We start from the raw sequence: 18,656 nt of genomic DNA on the forward strand, positions 1-18,656 counted from the left end.
ATTTACGTGGGTCTTAATTTAATTTTTGGCGAAATTAGCGTAAAAGAATCATATATTGTAGTCGATTCCGTCGATTGTAGTCGAAGAAGAAACTAAAGTACGCAGCCTTTGCTCGACCGATGTCTTTCAACTTAGACAACAACCGCACACGTCAGAGCCATTGTGGTCGATTGAGCTTACTCGATTGTTTCTTGCAATCAATTGCACTGTTGCTCTAGAAATAGAAACGCAATGATTTACGTTTCGAGAGATATTTGCTACCTGTGCAGGTAATAATTAAAGATCAATTGATGAAGTTGTTATTCCAAACATATATATATATATATATATATATATATAGATTCTTCTGAGAGTATGGAACGCAAGTGCTGGCTAAGAAAACATTTCTTGAAGAACGTAGAAATTAACGAATGACAGAAGATCAACAATTATGCATTAGTAAAGTTATTAATGCAATTATAAGAAAGATTTAAGCTAAATTATCTGGTATACCTTATTTGGAGAAGATCTTGGATGACATGTTCTCATTATTCAGATTCATTGGATAGCATCAAGAATTTGGATAGCATCAAAAAATCAGCAATTTTATCGTACCCACGGATTCTGAATAGGAAATGCATGGGCAATTTTTCATCCTAAAGTTAAATCATCTGTTATTACCAATTTTCCAATTCTAAACCCTTGATAATCAACCTTTGATGTCAACATACGTTGAAATGTAGAGTTTAACTTTGCCTCACAAACGTAAGTGACAGGACGTTAAAGTAATCAAAGGCGAGAGAGCAAAACATGTCAAAATAAAAAGAATCCACCATATGACTACAATTGTGGAAAGTGCGCACAAGAGCGAGTGCGAGCGCATCATACTCCATCGAACAGTATCGCAGGAGGACATAGTTCCACTCGCGTAATCAAGAAGAAGAAGGAGTCCTTCGTCTCTTTGATTCAGTGTGAAAAATCGACCGTGCTGCTCGTTTCTACGGGCAATAGATCCCTGATGCAAATCATGCCCATGCGGGCAAGTGACTTGTGTAGTTAAGCTATGCACAAGCATTGTTAAAACCAACCAAAGATCAAAATGAATTGTCATCAGATTCTAAGTGGTGCTTGCAACGCTGGCGATCGTTGTTTTGCTGTCGGATCCGTTGAAGGTGTTCCTTTCACAGTACGTGCTATTCGTTTCTTCACAAGTATCGTTAAGAACTCGGGCCAGAAATGCATACGACGCGGTATATGCTGCCACGACCAAAGTGTAGAAACGAGGACACTTCTGCAAAAATGTCCATTACGCTTTCAAAACGTCCAAAATAGCGTTTCGAAATTGTTGCAATAGGCAATTGTAAAAGGTCAAACGAAATCCGCTGCTGCCCGTCGGGGCTCTAAAAAGGTGGCCTAAGAACTGTGAAAAGTATGCGTCTCTGAAGTGCTGTACAGGAAAATGTGTAAAGAGCATCGGATAATCGTTGGGTGGACAAAGAAAATCATGTTTCATTGCCCAAATCCCGAGCCATTCAGTGCAATAAGTAGAGTAATCGAAAAATGGAAAAACGGTGACGTTTGATAGTCACTTGACTGATAATTTTTCATTCTCTCGCTTTGGCGCTGTCGCTCTTAGTAGCAAGTCGTCCTCTCTCCCATGCTCTCTCACGTTCGATACTCTCATCGATACATGCACGCATACGTGCGCGTGTTTGTCGTTTATCATTTCCCGCTGACCTCTGGGCAATCAGCGGAAGGAGCACGGGGAAGGCATTCACTATAAACAAAATAGGCGTGTTGCGAAAAAATAAACACAGAATATTTTGAACAAATACATTTTGCACATCATTCGGGTTGAAGAGGATTTTTCACACCGACCGCAGTGATTTGAACAGCGATAGAAAATATTGTACTATTCACTGTAATATTCAACTGAATGTGGAACTTACATGTTCAATGATAACTACTTTGTTTCAAGGATTTAAAAATAAATCGTTAAACTCGTTATGGTTTACAATCGCGAGTATGCAATTATGGAGCATTTAGCGTAATAGATTAAATTCAAAAATAATATCAGGCATAAAAAAGCGGAGATAAAAATCAGATACGCTGTGAACCGCACGTGAATCACTGTCATTTGTGTAAATATCGCGCGAGGCTCGAACTGGTTAGACCGCAGCGATGATAAATAGCAAATTTCAAGTTGCGTGAGTTCGCCTCCATGGCCCTGGTGTGTTTGCTTGTTTAGTTATCATGCATTATTCGGGGTATCACACTTGACTCCTTTGAGCAGTACGGGCGATTTGTAGAGTATTGTATATACAGAAAAAAAACGTGCTTTAAACCAAACCGATCGATACACAGAGGGTGAAACAATTAGCGGTGCAATTAATTATCTTCGTATCGTGATTTATCAATATCAAAAGGCCTACGCAGCGGGATGCAACATTGTCGTGCTAGCGAGCAACTTCGAGCGTGTCCAAATTATACCCGGAGCGGTGCACAATTACATCCGCATATCGGCCTTAGATGCAAGCACCGATACCGGGAAAATTGCGGCCGCCTACGAGGATAAAGTTTGCATCTTTGAGCCGACCCCACTGATACACACGGAACGCGCTTCAACACATGGTCTGGAGTACAAGTAAGTTGGTCACACGACACGTGGACATATTTCGCATATTTATTTTCGGCATATGTTTTACGTTTCTAGGTGGGTTCAGACAGGAAGTTTGCAAGCTGCTTCCCATATCAGCTCACTGTCGTGGAACCTCGAAGGAACGCGTCTGCTGACGGGAGGAACGGTATTACAGTTGTGGCATGAACGTTTATCCAAGCAGGACGAAGATGAGCCAACGTGTAAGTTGTGTGCGATTAGAGAAACTCAGCTCGAACGAATGTTAAATGATTCCTTTCTTTTACAGCGGTTAAATTTGAAATTGGTGGAGAACGCGATCCGAAAACGCCCACTGGCGAAGAGGAAACCGATAGCAGCTCATGGGATTGCGTATGGAAGTGTCACACTGCAACGCCGGTTCATCATATGGCGTTTAGCCCAGATGGAACGCTGTTTGCAACCTCCGGCAAAAGCGATCGTTTGGTGAAGGTTTGGTACGAGAACAAATACAGTAAGTAATCATTTTCTTACGAGCTAAGTAATGGATATGAGTTCGTGTTAAAATTAACACCAACATGCACTCACCTTTTAGCTTTGTTTCCGAACAAGAGTTTTGATCAGTCGCAGTCACAAAGCTTCATTGGTGGCTCCGAAGTCAGTTATGGATTCGTGTACGTCGCCCATCCGCGTGCCGTTACGCACCTTTCGTGGCGCAAGACGAGCAAATACATGCCAAAGGGATCGGTGTCCAATATGTTAGTTACCTCGTGCTTGGACAACATATGCCGAGTCTGGGTGGAGACGATACTGCCGGAAGATGGGTTGGTGAACATGAACCAGTTTGATCCATTGGCTTCGCAAAATCCAAAGTTCCGTACGCATCGCCATAAGCATCGGTTTATGCAACGTTTGAAGCATATGAAAACATGCTTCCATATACGTCGGCATGCCAAACACAGCGGCAACGGTGGTGTTAACGGGCTGAATGGAATGGGTCCGGGTTTTGGTGGCCCCGGTGCTAGTTCCGGGTTTGGCAATGCACCAATTCCAACGTTGCCGTCGACGTATAGTGTCCATGACTTTCATTCGTACGGATACCACGGTACAGGTATGCGGTCTGGGTTGCATTTTCACTTGGCCGCGTCAATAAACGCCGAGACGGACATACCGCTGGTGCCGTCGATGCACACGACCGACCCATCGGTGCAACCCAACTTTATATTGCACTGGCTGAACAACAAGGAGATGCACTTTACGCTACAAGCCGAAGGAATTTTACAGGAGATGACGCGCAAAGTGATCGAAAAAGAGGACATGCAAAATGTTTCCGGTAACGTGAGTGAAGGTGGTGGAGGGGCAGGTGCAAACGAACCCGGCGGAAGCATGCTGATGGAAGAGGGAACCATTAACGAGCATCATCGAAAGGGACAGCTGAGAAGCACGCTCTCGCAGGAAGAAAGCAACAGCAGCGAGGAGCATCCAGCGTTGCACTCGCAGCATAGATCTCATTCGATTGGCGCTGGCTCCCACGTCGGGCTGCCCAGCCATCACTCTTTATCTAACACGACTTCCATCAATTCGCTAGCGAACGATGGACATTTACATGTCACGGATTCGCTCGACATGAAGATCGATTGTCTGCTGCGCGACTGGCAGCATAACCCGGATCTGCTCTTTTCCATTCACCCAATCGACGGCAGCTATCTCATCTGGGTGGTCGAATGGTTGGACGAATACCATCCAGGATCGTATCGGCAAGCTCAGGTTTCCTTTTCCACACGCATCCCTTCTGCTTTCCCGCTGGGAGATGCCATGTCGATGTCTACGACGGTTGCCCTCTACAATACGGGTGGAAATCTGGGCTTCCGCGATATGATTATGCGCGGTCCGAAGTCATCGAGCGCCGTAGGAGGTCAATATAACGCCGGTCAGCTGGACATAGTGAGCGATGTAATTACGTCCCTGCCGAGCGTGATGGAAGAAAACGAAGCTAACGAGGACGATAATGCGGAGCACGGTAGCAATGCTGACACGGAAGATCCGGATGGTGAAAAGGCAGAAGATGATGGCGCCAAAAAGGACAATACAGGTGTGGATGGCTCCTCGCCCGAGCAAGCAGACATTTTAACGGCACCACCGTCTCCCACCATCTCGATGGTAACAAAGCATTCGAACGGGACGCTCAACCTATGGCAGCTGACGTTTGCCGATAGAAGCAAGTTTTCGCAGGTTCTAAGCATAGGTCATGCTTCTCGTGCCTCCGGGCATCGATTCCGCGTGAATGACATAACGTGCCATCCCGTGTTGCCGTTGCTACTTACGACATCGCATCACAACATACCGGATATGCCGACGAACGGCACCACGCAATCCGAAAGTGGCAACGGCAACCGTGCAGCAGGCATGAACCGTTCGAAGGATGTATGCGTTCCATCCGGCTTCTGTTCCGAGCTGATATTGTGGCGTGTGGATGCGGTCGGACCACTGTCACAGTCGGGAGGCGTCAGTGAACTGGCCCGCATCAATTCGCCCGAAATTTCAGCCTTTAGCAACGTTGCCTGGATACCGACGTTGCTGCCCAGCACAACTCTCGGCAATCTAAGCAACTCCCCGTCGGCCTGCTTCGTGGCTAGCGATGGCGAATGTTTGCGTGTGTACCAGGCAGTGATTGATGCGCGCACATTGTTGGCCGAAATATCGAGCTCTGAGCGACGGTTTAGACGGATGGATTCACTTATGTCCTTGTCCACCGAGTCGTCGGAAAATGCAGCAATGGTACCTCCTATTCTGCACGACAAGATTAAGATCGTATCACAGCAGTCCACCGCTAGGCCAGGGTGCATTATACAGCTAGATGCAATCGATGATGCCACGCATGACTGGCAGAATACGCAGTTTTTGCACGTGTTCCAGGAGCAATTGATTACGGGTGAACGCACGGAACTGGCGGATCCGTTCGGTGGCGGTTCCAGTACGAATGCAAATGTCACTGGAACTGGTATCGAGCCCGACGGTTTGAATCCTCAAGTGAAACCTACCATCGGGCTGATGGACGGTGGCATGGGTGCGATGGTGGATTTGCAGCGAAACGCTCAGTTTGAGCAACCGTTTTACTTGGTCGTGCTGGAGCGCACAGCAAACGGCACCACGCTGCACATGTGGCGTATTGTGATTGCTTCCCAACCGACTGCAGCTGATGAAATGAGCAGCAGCATGATGTACGTTCCGGACAGCAACCTGGTGCAGGATCTAGAGGATCCGGAGAATCCACAACGCCCATCGGTGATACCGGACGATGTTCCGAAGGGTGCCGGTTCCCAGCACCCCCGGAACGCGCCACTAGATCACGCATCACACGTCAACATTTCAACTACAAAAGTGTGTACTCAGGAACTACCCCTACCGGACGGGGTGGACGTAATCCATGCTGCACCGGCCGCAGGACATTTGAGCTCGTCCTCGATTTATCCGGCATGTTTTGCACCGTACATCATCGTAACGGCGTGTTCCGATTCAACGGTACGATTTTGGAAGTGTAAAAGCAGTCGCAACGGTGGTGCTAGTGATAGTGGAAAACACGATGAAAACCGGCCGTCCAGATACGAGTGGTGTGAGTGGGAAATGATTCGCAAAGACCAAGAATCGACGATCGACGTGAACGGGCAACTGTTGCACATTAGCGCCGCTTATTCTGGGCGTATCGCGTGCGCGTACAAGTACGGCAAGTCCTTCACGCGTCCGACGAAGAGCACCGATCCGGAAACGCGCTTTGTCAACCTGAGTGTGGCTATCTACGAATGTGAATCGACCGGTGGCAGCGAGTGGGTGCTCGAGGATACCATTCACCTGAAAAACATTCATCTACCGCGCATTCAGGTGGACCAAAACCTGGATCTCAGCTATCTGTACGACACGCGCACGCTACAAAAGAAGCAGCGATTAAACCAGGTGCTGCACACTCTGTCGCACGATGAGGCTCGATTGCCGAGATCCGGCAACGGCGATGTAACACCGGAAACGCTCGCTAAACCCGGCACGGGGCTGCTTGCCGTGCCGAGCTTCAGCACGCTACAGTCCCTGCGCAAGAGCATCACCGAGCACGGAAACACGTGTCCCATCACGCAGAAGCATCTGGTACAGCTAGATTGGGTTTCGAAGGAGGATGGCTCGCACATCCTAACCGTGGCAGTGGGGAGCAAAATTTTGCTCTTCACTCCGGTATGCAGCGATCTGGCTCAATCGAACATGAAGGCGATGAAGGAATCGCAATCGTCCAACCGACCGCTACTGCGCAAGGCCAGTTCGTTAGCGCAGCCTCATTTCAACGACGAAATACGCTGGATGAAATTGCGCCAGATCGAACTGACTACGGCCGATGGGTTGCCACCGCTGCCGATGCAAATTTCCTGGGTGAGAGACGGCATCTTTGTCGCCGGCATGGACTCGGAGATGCACGTGTACTCGCAGTGGAAACCACAAAGCAATAGTCTGTACAACGTGCACAACCAACTCGACATTGACGACATATACGACACGCGTAACCTGAAGGATGAAGATCTTCGCTCGATGGCGCAGGACAGCAGTCAACGGCGGTTGGCGAACGTTTCGTCGATGCCTGTTCTGTCGCGGGTCAGCTCCATCAACTTGAATCAGATGCTGTCATCAGCGGATGCCAAGAAAAAGAAACCGCTGGGTACCGCCAGCACTGGACAGATTGGAGCGGCAGCTTCAGCTACCACGAACGGCGCTGACCAGCAATCGCCCGGCCATCATGACTACATGACCGATTACGGACTGTTTGAGGCATCTCGCATCGCGTGCCCTGTCCTGCCACAGTACCATCCGAAGCAGTTGATGGAACTGTTAAACTCGGGCAAGATTCGCTGGGTCAAAGCCATCCTGGCGCATCTTGTCCGTTGTATTAGCGGATCGTACACGGTACGCGGTGGCGGAGGTGACGAAGAGAGTCTCAATCGACAGGTATGCTTGTTTATGCTGCGTACAGCTCCCATTCCTTTACCTAACCACTCGAGTCCGCGCGGCCATGTCATTCTCAATTACATTGCATCATTGCTCGGGCACGTGCAATCATCAAATCCATCGCACGATGTGGTGAAGAAACTACACTTGCACAGATTCTAGCTCGACACCCTCCCAAGAAACAGCGTGTGTGTGTCTCTGTGTTTGTGTATGTCGCTAATATTTATTTTGTGGTGCTAATCTTGTAGTACAGCTACGCCTTTTCCTCTTCAGTTTTGTTATCAGCGCGATGGCGGTTGCATCAGTTGCAAAAAGGGGAGAATTATAAATATGGCAATCATGGACGATCATGGTTCACTAGTACTCCACACTGGGGACTTTAGGTCTAAATTTATGCATCGCGAAAGCTATAGCTATAGCTTGATTAATGGATCTATCGTTTATGCAGTTTTGGAGCTAGTTATTTGGTGTTACAGAGCACGGCTGTTTATTGAGTTGCAGTGGAGCCGGGAAAGGATCCTTAAATCATCACCTCATCGCCATACGCATCACATTATTGCTCCCTTTAATTATTACACATTATTCATTTTATTCTTCATCTCGCCATCCCTTTCGCTTTCTATCCCTCTACTCTCTGCATCTTTTTACACGTTTCCATTTTCTTTTCTTTATTTGTTTTATATGTGTGTTTCCAGCGTGGTTGGTCTAGAACTCGCACACTTTCCATTAGCTGCCCGGCAGGCACCGTTAGTCCTCTTGAACCAAGAGGATCGACGACACAGGTGCGGTTTTTCATTTTTTTCCTAACTCACTTTTCACTTTTCTTGTACGTTTCGGCTGCTCAGATTCTATACATTTCTCAACTTGTCGTAGTACGGTTAGCTATTTTTTCTACCTATTGGATGCAGTGGAGCATCTTTTTTTCTTCTCTCGATGGTTTCAGTGGGTGGTGCTTGTTTCATTTTTACTCTTTTCCATCTATGTCTGTGGTTGCAATCTTAAGTTCCCTGTATGGAAAGGTAGTTTGCGTATAGTGGCCTCTTATGTGGCAAAACATGTCGTTGGGTTTTCGTTTATTATAACACTACCAAACAAAATGTGTAATGAAAGTAATGGAATGGTAAAAGAAACTTGATTATTGTAGCTATTTTTTATTTCAGATAAACCCACTTATTAATGGGTTATTTCCCCCAGAAAACCAAGAAGGTTTACTTTTACTCCGTATTCTGTTGCGATACAATTGGTTTTGCATGTCCCCGTTTAAAATGTGATGGGTTTTGCAATTGTTTTTTGTGTCCTAATAAATATATGTGTTATCAAGGTTCAATTAAAATGAAACTGATTTCCATTAAAAACACAAAGCTGTCCTAACAAGACATATGAGTCGATAAACAATGTCATAAGTGTTTAAACAAGCAAAAACTAATGGATGTATACATGTCGTGTGAAGGGTTTTAGTAATTTTATCACTCTATTACCTGTGATTTTTTAAACCAATCTTACTTAACTCTATGTATTTTTGTTGCTAGTTTTTTTCAACTATTTGTATTTTTCTTCCATTTCCTAATGGTATCTGTCACTCATGAGATTAGTTGGTTCATAGAGAACATACTGTATTTTTCCAATATTATCATGAGCTTTTTGGGTTAAAATTCAAACTCACGTTTCCATCCTATCGTCACTAATGTGTAGCAAGAAACGAAACCCTCAAGTGGTTGCTACCTTTACTCGTTGTCGACACCTGCGACATACCCTCACAAACGTGTGTAGTAGAGTAGCAAACGTTGTCATGTATTTAGTTTTCGAGCAGCACGATTTCAGTAGATTTCAAAACAATCTCTTGCAACAAGAGCAAAAAATAGAACGTTAAAGTTGACTCGAAAATACATAAATGAAGCGTGTTAATAAATGTACAATTTACTCGTTGCTCAACCGCAATAGATTCCGGAAGAGTTGACCCTTGACTATGCGGAAATCACATCAATTCCCCCGTTACCACTATGGACCTTGTTGGCAGCGGATAAGGAATCGACCAGCAATAATTTGCAGCAAAATGACGAAGTGAAGGTATGGTGCACTGTTTTGCAGACGTGCTATCCGATACTACTAATGTTTTTTTCTTGTGTAAACTGTAACAGGACTACAACGAGCTGTTCGAAAGCAATACTGCCGATGAATCGTTAGATGATTTGCTAGACGACGAAAGCGGTGGCGGCGAGATGAACCGTCATACGGATCGACGCTCTTCGCTACCGGAAAAGCACTATCTTTCGCACTTTGGTCCCCGGCAAGGACAACTGCTGTCCCGGTTGCTGACTCACACTCACCTGCCTGGGCTGTCGTCACTGGATCAGATGCATTTGCTCGCGTTGGCCGACACGGTGTCGACATGCAACATCGATTTTGCGGAACGGTTCGCAATAGACGCGGCCAAAACGGCAATTGCGAAGGAAAATTTGACCGGTGTTCCAAACACAGAAAGTGTATCGACAGATTCCCTGGACGATTGTGGGCTTCGATTTTTGCTGGCGATGAAACACTACAACTATCTGTTGCGTTGCTTACCCATTTCGCAACGGCATTCGTTCCAGAAGCAGGGTGTCGGTACGTCCAACATCGTGTGGGCTTTCCACTCGGAGAGCGAGGAAGAGCTGCTCAATCTGATACCGTCGTACGTGAAAGGACAGCCCAAGTGGCACGTGCTCAAGGAACTGGGCGTTGGTTGGTGGTTGCGCAATAATAACCTGCTGCGCCAGTGCATCGAGCGCTTGGCGAAGGCTTCGTTCCAGGCTAACCAGGACCCGTTGGATGCTGCCATCTATTACATGGCGATGAAAAAGAAATCCGTTGTGTGGGGACTGTACCGGTCGAAGAGAGACGAAAAGATGACGGCCTTTTTCGCTAACAACTTTGCCGAGGATCGTTGGCGTAAAGCTGCGTTGAAAAACGCATTCGCACTGCTCGGAAAGCAGCGGTTTGAGCATGCAGTGGCATTCTTCCTGCTGGCCAATTCACTCAGCGATGCACTGGAGGTGTGCCTAACGAAGCTGGAAGATCTGCAGCTGGCGCTGGTGATCACGAGATTGTACGAAGGAGAGCACGATGCAACTCCACCCAGCTTTAAGCGGTTGCTTTTCGAGGAGGTGCTGGGTTGCGACAAGAATGGTGAAAATCAGGACCTCAGCCGAGCGCATCCTGATCCATTTCTACGTTCGATGGCACTGTGGATTTTGAAGGATTACACCGGCAGCTTGAGCACGTTGCTCGACAGCCAAATTGGCAGCATGCACCCACTGTTTGATGATGAAAGTGCGGCCCTTGGCAGTGGCTCTCATCATGACACTAGTCATTCGACGAACCCGAACGTGTTCAACTTTTACGTGTATTTGCGCACGCACCCTCTGCTGATTAGGCAGCACATTGCCTTGTCGGCGCAGGATAAGCGAAAGGCTCAAGTTGTCATTGCAGGATTTAGCTACGGCGGTGCGGATGCCAGCACCGTATCGGGTGGACTTTCGACGGATAAGCAAATACAGCTGGAGGATTCGATCACGCCGCTAGAAAGACAGCTCTACTTTACCACTGCCCATGCTCACTTTAAAGCCGGATGTCCTGCGTTGGCACTGGAGGTGCTTAGTAAACTGCCTACCAAAGTCATCGAGCAGGAAACGAGCAATGTGCAAAGTCCCGGCAGCGGGCTTGAAATTAAGGATCAGAGTACGCTGATTGCCACCGGAACGCTTGACTGGAGCAACGGCAACAGCAGCAAAGACACGGCGGTCAGCTCATTCGATTGGGGAGCTTCCACTGGAAACAGTACGGCCATGGACTGGGGTGCACCAGTGACCTCTCAGCTGAACGGCGGAAATGATGAATTCAAAATCGTTTGGGATGATGACGAAGCGGGCGCCGAAAATGAGAGCAGCGACGATGACGGAGGCATCCAGATCAAGAAAAAACCCGACACGGAAAGTCTTCCACTCAACAAGATGGCTGAGACTGAGCTTGAAGACGGTTCGGCTGGGGGTGGTAGTTTGGATATTATGGCGCAACAGCTGAAGTTCATCGCATGCTTGAAGATTCTTATGGAGGAACTATCGACACTGGCCACGGGCTTTGAGGTGGATGGTGGTCAATTGCGCTATCAACTGTACGTTTGGCTAGAGCGTGAGGTGGAGGCACTGAAGCAGCTGTGCAACTATAGCACTGGTGATTCGGAAAATACGGCCATTGAAGATACCACCACGGCGGAAGCGATGGACCGTGACACGCCGCTGCTGGCAAACAAGTTCCCCCACGACAAGCCAACGTTGCACGAAATTCTCATTCAAGAAAAGCAAGATTTCGAAGCAAAAGTCCAGCGTGCAGCACGCCGCAAGCGCTGGTTGAAAGCCAACGAGACGCTGCTACGCACATTGCTTAGCTATTGCTCCCTGCATGGTGCCAGCGGTGGAGGCTTAGCCTCGGTGCGCATGGAGTTGGTCCTGCTGTTGCAGGAACTTCAACAGGAAAAGACGCAACAGCAGCTGCTGAGCCCACTGCCCTTCCCGACCACGTTGCCGTTGTTGAGTGCCTGCGTAGCCGGCAACAAAACGGTGATTGCGGATCCGCTGCGCTATCTGCAGTCCCACACGCACGATATGCTGCAAACGATGGTCAACATGCGTACGCCGCCGCATATGAACCGTGCCTACACCTTTCCGAGTGGTATCTTCGTCCTGCGGGATCTTGCCGTGGCGCTCTCGGCTTGCATCTACCAGTCGTTGTGCGATTCGGACACGTTCAGCGTGAAACAGTCGTCCTCGTCGGTCGACGGTGGCAGCCAGGGTGGTTGCCATAGTCCTGGCATGGAGACGATCGCCAAGCTGAACGCGAGCTGCCAGAGCACGCACCTTATGGCTAATGCGGCCGCTCATCAGCGCCGCCGGAAGTACTCGACCGATGAGCCATTGGCGGTGAGTACGCCTCCCTCCAAGTGGCCCGGGGTGACAAACCTGCGAGCGCTGCTGGCACGAGAGAAGGACGAAGATACACCGAGGTTGAACGTGTTACTGTGCGAATCGTTTGTGGCCGCCTACATGGCGCTGTTCGTGTACGCGCTCACCACTTGCGATAGCCACATTCTGTACCGCCTGGCTGGGCAGAACTTTTCCGACGGTTCCTGGTCGGCGTTATTCGGCGGTGGCGTTAAGAAGCTGTTGCGTAAAGCCACCTCGCATGCGCAAACTGTCCAGGCGCAACTGCAGCAGGATAGCGTGGAAAGTGCAGCTGATGCAGGCACCACCGCAGCTGAGGGTAGCGTATGGGGAGCGGTCACGTCACTCACCAAGCACCGGGTGAAGCTAAACATGAAGCTGTTGGGACCGTTCGCTGGACCGCAGGGTGCGTCTAACATGAAAGAAGACAAACCGACGTATCGAGAACAGTTTGTGCCGCCGGAAATGTCCATGGTGTCGTACTTTCTCACCAAACCAATTCCAAAGGGCATCGGAGCCGACGAGGAGGAGTACGATTCGGCCGATTCAGCCGTGTCCGATCTTGACGACGAGGACGAAGATGAGGATGTGTTTAATGATCCGCTCAACAACGACCCCAAAGCATCACAAGTGTCGGCAGCGGTGCGAAAGCACCGGCTGGAAAACACGGAACACTCCAATCCAAACTCTTACTCGTGGTGCATAATGCGATTTGCACTGATACGCGTCGCGCAGAACCAGCTGCAATCGTTTATCGGGGTGGCCGGGATCGAAATGCAAGGTAGGTGAAGAGCAAATTTTTGTGTACAGATTGAACCCCCCGTTCACTGTGTAATTGATACGATTTCGTTTTTGTAGAGCTACCTGTCTGCAGCCCGTTGGTGCACGGCATACTGAGGACATTGTCTTTATGGCAAGATCTATTGAAGGAAGAGCTAGAAAATCGGGGACCTGCTTCTGTCGATTACATTCCTGGTGAGCGAGATTTTATATTTAATTCCGATTGTGCAATTTTTGCACACACAATTTGTAAATATTGTTGCCTGAGTTCTTGAAGGATTTTTTTGGCCGTTTTTTTTTACTTTAAGAACGTGTTGTTTTTGGAATATATATTACATGTAGCATAATTTTTCCTCTTGTATCAGGTTGCTTTATTGAATCGGAAGCGAAAGGTCCAGCAATACACAAGTATCGTTCGTTATTGGAGCGTTCAAATACACCATTTAGCCCGTGTCTGTCAGCATCCGCACCTGCTCGGCGGCTATGGAATTATTTGGTTCGGATCGAATCCGTTCAGGATATATTCATAAGAGCCGTTTTTGGCAAGAAAAAATCTTCCTCTAATCCATTCGATCTCGGCACCGGCGGTGGATCGGCAGCAGCATCAATAATCGATTCCAGCACACCAATCGGACACGAAAATAATGGCAGCATAACCGGAGTTTATCAGCAGCATAATCAAAACATTCCAGAACCGGTACGCATCATACATAAGGATCAGGAACAGATATCGGCGTTCTGTCTCAACATGGTTAATCCGGGTTTGCTTGCACTCGCCACCCCGAGAGAGGTGCAAGAGATGGATATTTCTCTGCTGCTTGAATCGCCCAACTGGATGGAGGATGAATGTGAGATGGACATTATGAACCTAGCGAAAGATATTGAATCGCTTCCGTCGAGCAGCTTTCTCGTCATACAAACTTCAACTGATAAGTAAGCCGTACCTAGCATACTAACCAATTGGCCTGTGCGGTATTTATGAGTTGTTTTTTCTCAACAATTTCAGACATTTAATCAACCAAAATATTAACAGTGCTCAGAACTATGGTGCACCATCGAGCCCTCAACCTGGAATTGCTGGACAATCAGGCCGGGGAGCATCAGTGGTATGTAGTTGTTAATTTGCGCAAATTTCATACCGGGCCATTGTGCCACTGTGCGTGCAATTATTGTTGGTGAATTGCGTGTGTCCACGTAACAGTCAAAAGCTTCAATTTTACAAGTGTCTCGATATGTACATATAATTTGAACAGTGTATACGTAGTAAGGAATAATAATTGCTTACTGTGTTACGTCAACTAGAACGTTAATCACAAAATATTATAAATTTAATAGCAACATTTAGGTTTAATATGTATCTTTGGACAAGCGTTATTGAGCGTTAAAAGAGAACTTTTAGCAACCATCGAAGCGATCTAATGACTTTATTTTGAAATGCCTGAAAACTATACTCTTAACCGATTCTTACTGCGTTTGTGTTTCATCGGTTAATCTCAATCAACAATCTTCCTCATTGCATAAATGCTTGAAATACAAATCATTTCCATTCTTTTTCTCTCTTTACATCGTACTCGATCGAAATTATGGCTGTGTTCATGTCTAACATGTAACCATACAAAACATTTGCATTACGTTCGAAACAATAACGACACTCTTGAAACTAACAAATAATCATCGTCGGTACGATACATAAATCATACCATATGCAGATAAAAGGAGCCACGTTTCCCGGTAGTCAGTGTCCACGGTTCTGCAAGCTGGTTATAGACCGCTCCAAACATTTACTAAAACCGGTACATAATCTTTTTGAATCATTACTATGAAATTTTAGTACTTTGTATCAAAAGTCGGTTTTATACCTCGTTCAATTGTATTGCTCGATTCATTCTTTTTTGATAATCCCAATTTGTTGGCACTTTAGATCACATTAGTTGATTGTTTTTGCTCATCTTTTGTAAATTACAAAGACTATATATAACATTTTCTTTGCTGCTCGTTATTGATGTACCCTTCACATTTCTCAAAATATAATTTGCCGTTTTGTTATATCGTTTTATCCAGATTTTATGTTAGTCCAGATTTAAAATCCCTGTCCAAGCTACTTTTCAAAATCATGCATTCGACATCATTTTGCTTATGGGCTATTAAAATGTTCGTGTACAATTTCCTTATTTTATTAGAATTTAAAATGATTTTGCTGTACATTTAATTTCTCATAATTCATGCATTAATTTTGTTTATCCATAATTTGCATTCTTATATCATATCGCATTGTCGTGAAATTGTGTTTAAATTGATTTGTACGATATGAATTTATGAAGTGCGCATGATAGTGCTATGTAAACTGTATCCAATGCGCTAATCTTTCTGCATCCTACTCTTCGAAGGTAATCAAACATAAAGTAGACAACATTAAACGAATGAGTGCTCACCCGCTGTTGGCGATGTATTTGACTGGTGGACAAGACGGTTCTGTGCAGATGTGGGAATGGAGCCATCAACAGGTGGTCTGGACACCGCGTCCTCCAGGAACTTTCGCAAAGGTTACCCGTTGCAGGTTCTCTCAGCACGGTAACAAGTTCGGAATTGCCGATGGTGATGGTAATCTGAGCCTCTGGCAAGTGGGATTGGTGAGCCAAAGCAATCGGCCATTCTTTGTAAGTAGCCTGTTGGCAAGTTGAGTGCCGTAAGTGATCGAAAAGATTGAGAGGGTTTTGTTTTGTTTTTCATTCGTGCAGACATACCAATGCCATAATAAAGGAATCACAGATTTCGTTTTCCTTGGATCATGCAGCTTGGTTGCAACAGGTAAGATGAATTGTAAATTTTCGTAAAACAATTATGTACAACTTGTTATAATTATTATTATTTATGTATATTTTTATACTTTTCCAATTGCAGCTGGTCACAGTTCTGAAAGCAAAAATGTGGCTATATGGGATACACTTTTACCCCAAAAGAAGGCTCTAGTAGCCGGTAAGTCTATTCGATAATAAAATATGCATATAGGTAACGTATTAATTGATTCCTTTTTCATATTTTTTTTAGCTTTTACATGCCACGATCAGGGTGCTTCTAGTCTTGCGTATGCACCGCAACACCAAATGTTGATTTCCGCTGGCAAAAAGGGTGATGTCAGTATTTTCGATGTGCGTCAACGAGTACTAAGACATCGGTTCCAGGTATATCGCGAAGAAGGAAGTGTGTATTTTATGCAATGTCAATTCATTACCATTATTTCCTTTGGTCTATTTCCCAGGCTCACGAACATCCTATCAAATGCTTAGCCATTGATCCTAACGAGGAACAATTCGTAACCGGGTCGGCTGACGGTGATATTAAGGTGAGTATGGTGGTGGAGTGTAGAGATTGGCTGTAGTATCTTAAGTAACGTTTTAACTTTTATTTTCGCAACATTGAAACCCAAAAAAGGTGTGGGGTTTGAACGTTCATACGCAACTGTACAGCTTCATTGGAGAGCATGCACGTAGCAGCTTTTTCAAACACATTGGTCAAGGCGTTACGCAGTTGCAGATTGATCAAGGTGGTCGACTATTTTCCTGCGGGGCCGATGGTTCGATGAAGGTACGGCAACTACCTGATCGGGAATCGATTGTTCATTCGTTGTACTAAATATAGATAAGCTGATCCTTAATTCCGTGTGAAAGCGTTCGTTACAGAAACAAGTAGGAAATATTAAATCAACTTTATGTAGGAGACTGGTTAAAACATTGATGCAAAGTATTAAACGAAGTGAGGAATGGGATGACAGAGTGGTCAATCTAGCTTTGGCGATTTAGCTAATTGACTGTTGACGAGTATAAAGGGCAAAACATTCATATTATTATTACTTACTCAAAGAGAAAAAAAGCATACAAAAAGTTTATTGTTTCGTCCAGACAGCTTATGCATTATGTAGTACATCTATTAGCTTCGTTCTTTCAAATTGCAGGCAGTTTTGTTTAACATTATAGACAAAACAGTGCATTGTTACACGTTGAGACTATTTAGAGTTTGTTTTGCCTTAGTGTTGTATTCTATAACACGATTGTACCACGCTATACATCTATGAGGGATACGTAGCATAATGCTGAAAGAAGTGTTATTGATTGAATAAACTAAAAAACAACTTGGCTGAATTATCTATAACGCAGAACCATCGAACGATCGCGTTCAATGATGTGGAATCGAAAAATTGATGATAAATATGACGAACATAAAACAGCACATAACATTTACCAATGCAACCCATTGCAGACAATACCCATATTGAGATGCTTAACGATAAGATAATGTTGTACCAAAAATCGATACATATAAAGTTAAACTCCGCATATAACATAAACGATTGAATGGACGTGACCGAGGATATGTATGGAATAGAGTTGACTAGTTATCTGAGGTAGCTAGTTATCTGATAAAACTATTTACGGAGAGAAACTACTGACGTCACTGTAAAGCTATCTAGATACATTGCGCAAATGTGAGATAAAACATGTAATTCAGGTATATATATATGCAATGAAAGGGTATGTAAAATGTTGGATTTAATAGCTAGCATCGATAATCAACTAGTATTTGCTTTTTTTTGTAATTGCATAATATTTTGTTTATTTTCAACCATCACGATGTGAACCAATAATTGCAATGAGTCTGTATTGGAAAATTGCTTTTTTTTTTGCGCCAAGCATTTATAATTATGAATTATATTCTACTTTTTATAATTGTATTTGTGTCTTGATTCAGTGCTTGGTCATTCTTTCTAGCATACTTTCAATAACTTCTACACCATATGCAGTACATATTCTACTTTAATCAAGGCATTCACTCCATTGCATCGTCACAAAACACGCAAACAATAATACCTGTCTAGATAACTATTTCATATACATGCTCCAGTTGAACTTGACATGCTTACAACACCCAAGCTCAAGCGAAAGTGGGCGGTTTCTTGTTATGAAGTGAACTCTATTGTTAAACTTTATCTACCCTAAACCTAAAGACGAGATTGTAATGTATCCCATGAGAAGGCAAAATTAGCAGACAGCGCTAATCAACGGTGTTGGAAGTAAAACAAAACAGCATATACACGATATATTGAACACGGGAAACAAACTGATAATAATAATGATGTTTAGCAAACTTCGATGGTATTTAAAACTCTGATAAAAGGATAATGAATTTACTGGCAACGTGAGCCGTATCCTTTATCGTTAAGATTACTAAAATTTGGGCATCGAAACCACTAAATCACGTATACAGCAAACGACTTGAGCAAGGCTATAACAAAAAAATAGACACTTGTAGGGTTTAGTAGTATTAAA

At 45.2% G+C, this 18,656-nt stretch overlaps 1 protein-coding gene across 1 annotated transcript; it reads left to right on the forward strand.

The window, feature by feature from the left end:
• Nucleotides 1-1,078: 1,078 nt before the first annotated feature.
• On the forward strand, nucleotides 1,079-17,155 carry LOC128726876 (dmX-like protein 1). The gene is made up of 19 exons (XM_053820722.1): nucleotides 1,079-1,165; nucleotides 2,406-2,623; nucleotides 2,693-2,838; nucleotides 2,904-3,107; nucleotides 3,189-5,561; nucleotides 5,625-7,576; nucleotides 8,272-8,358; nucleotides 9,518-9,637; nucleotides 9,715-13,333; nucleotides 13,411-13,527; nucleotides 13,698-13,874; nucleotides 13,932-14,265; nucleotides 14,339-14,438; nucleotides 15,720-15,989; nucleotides 16,071-16,140; nucleotides 16,234-16,308; nucleotides 16,381-16,514; nucleotides 16,592-16,675; nucleotides 16,765-17,155. The coding sequence occupies exons 1-19, from the start codon at nucleotides 1,079-1,081 to the stop codon at nucleotides 16,963-16,965; spliced, it is 10,368 nt and encodes a 3,455-aa protein (XP_053676697.1). The 3' UTR covers nucleotides 16,966-17,155.
• Nucleotides 17,156-18,656: the final 1,501 nt, after the last annotated feature.

This window comes from Anopheles nili, chromosome 2 (assembly GCF_943737925.1).
Source record: "Anopheles nili chromosome 2, idAnoNiliSN_F5_01, whole genome shotgun sequence".
Classification (NCBI taxonomy): Eukaryota; Metazoa; Arthropoda; class Insecta; order Diptera; family Culicidae; genus Anopheles; species Anopheles nili.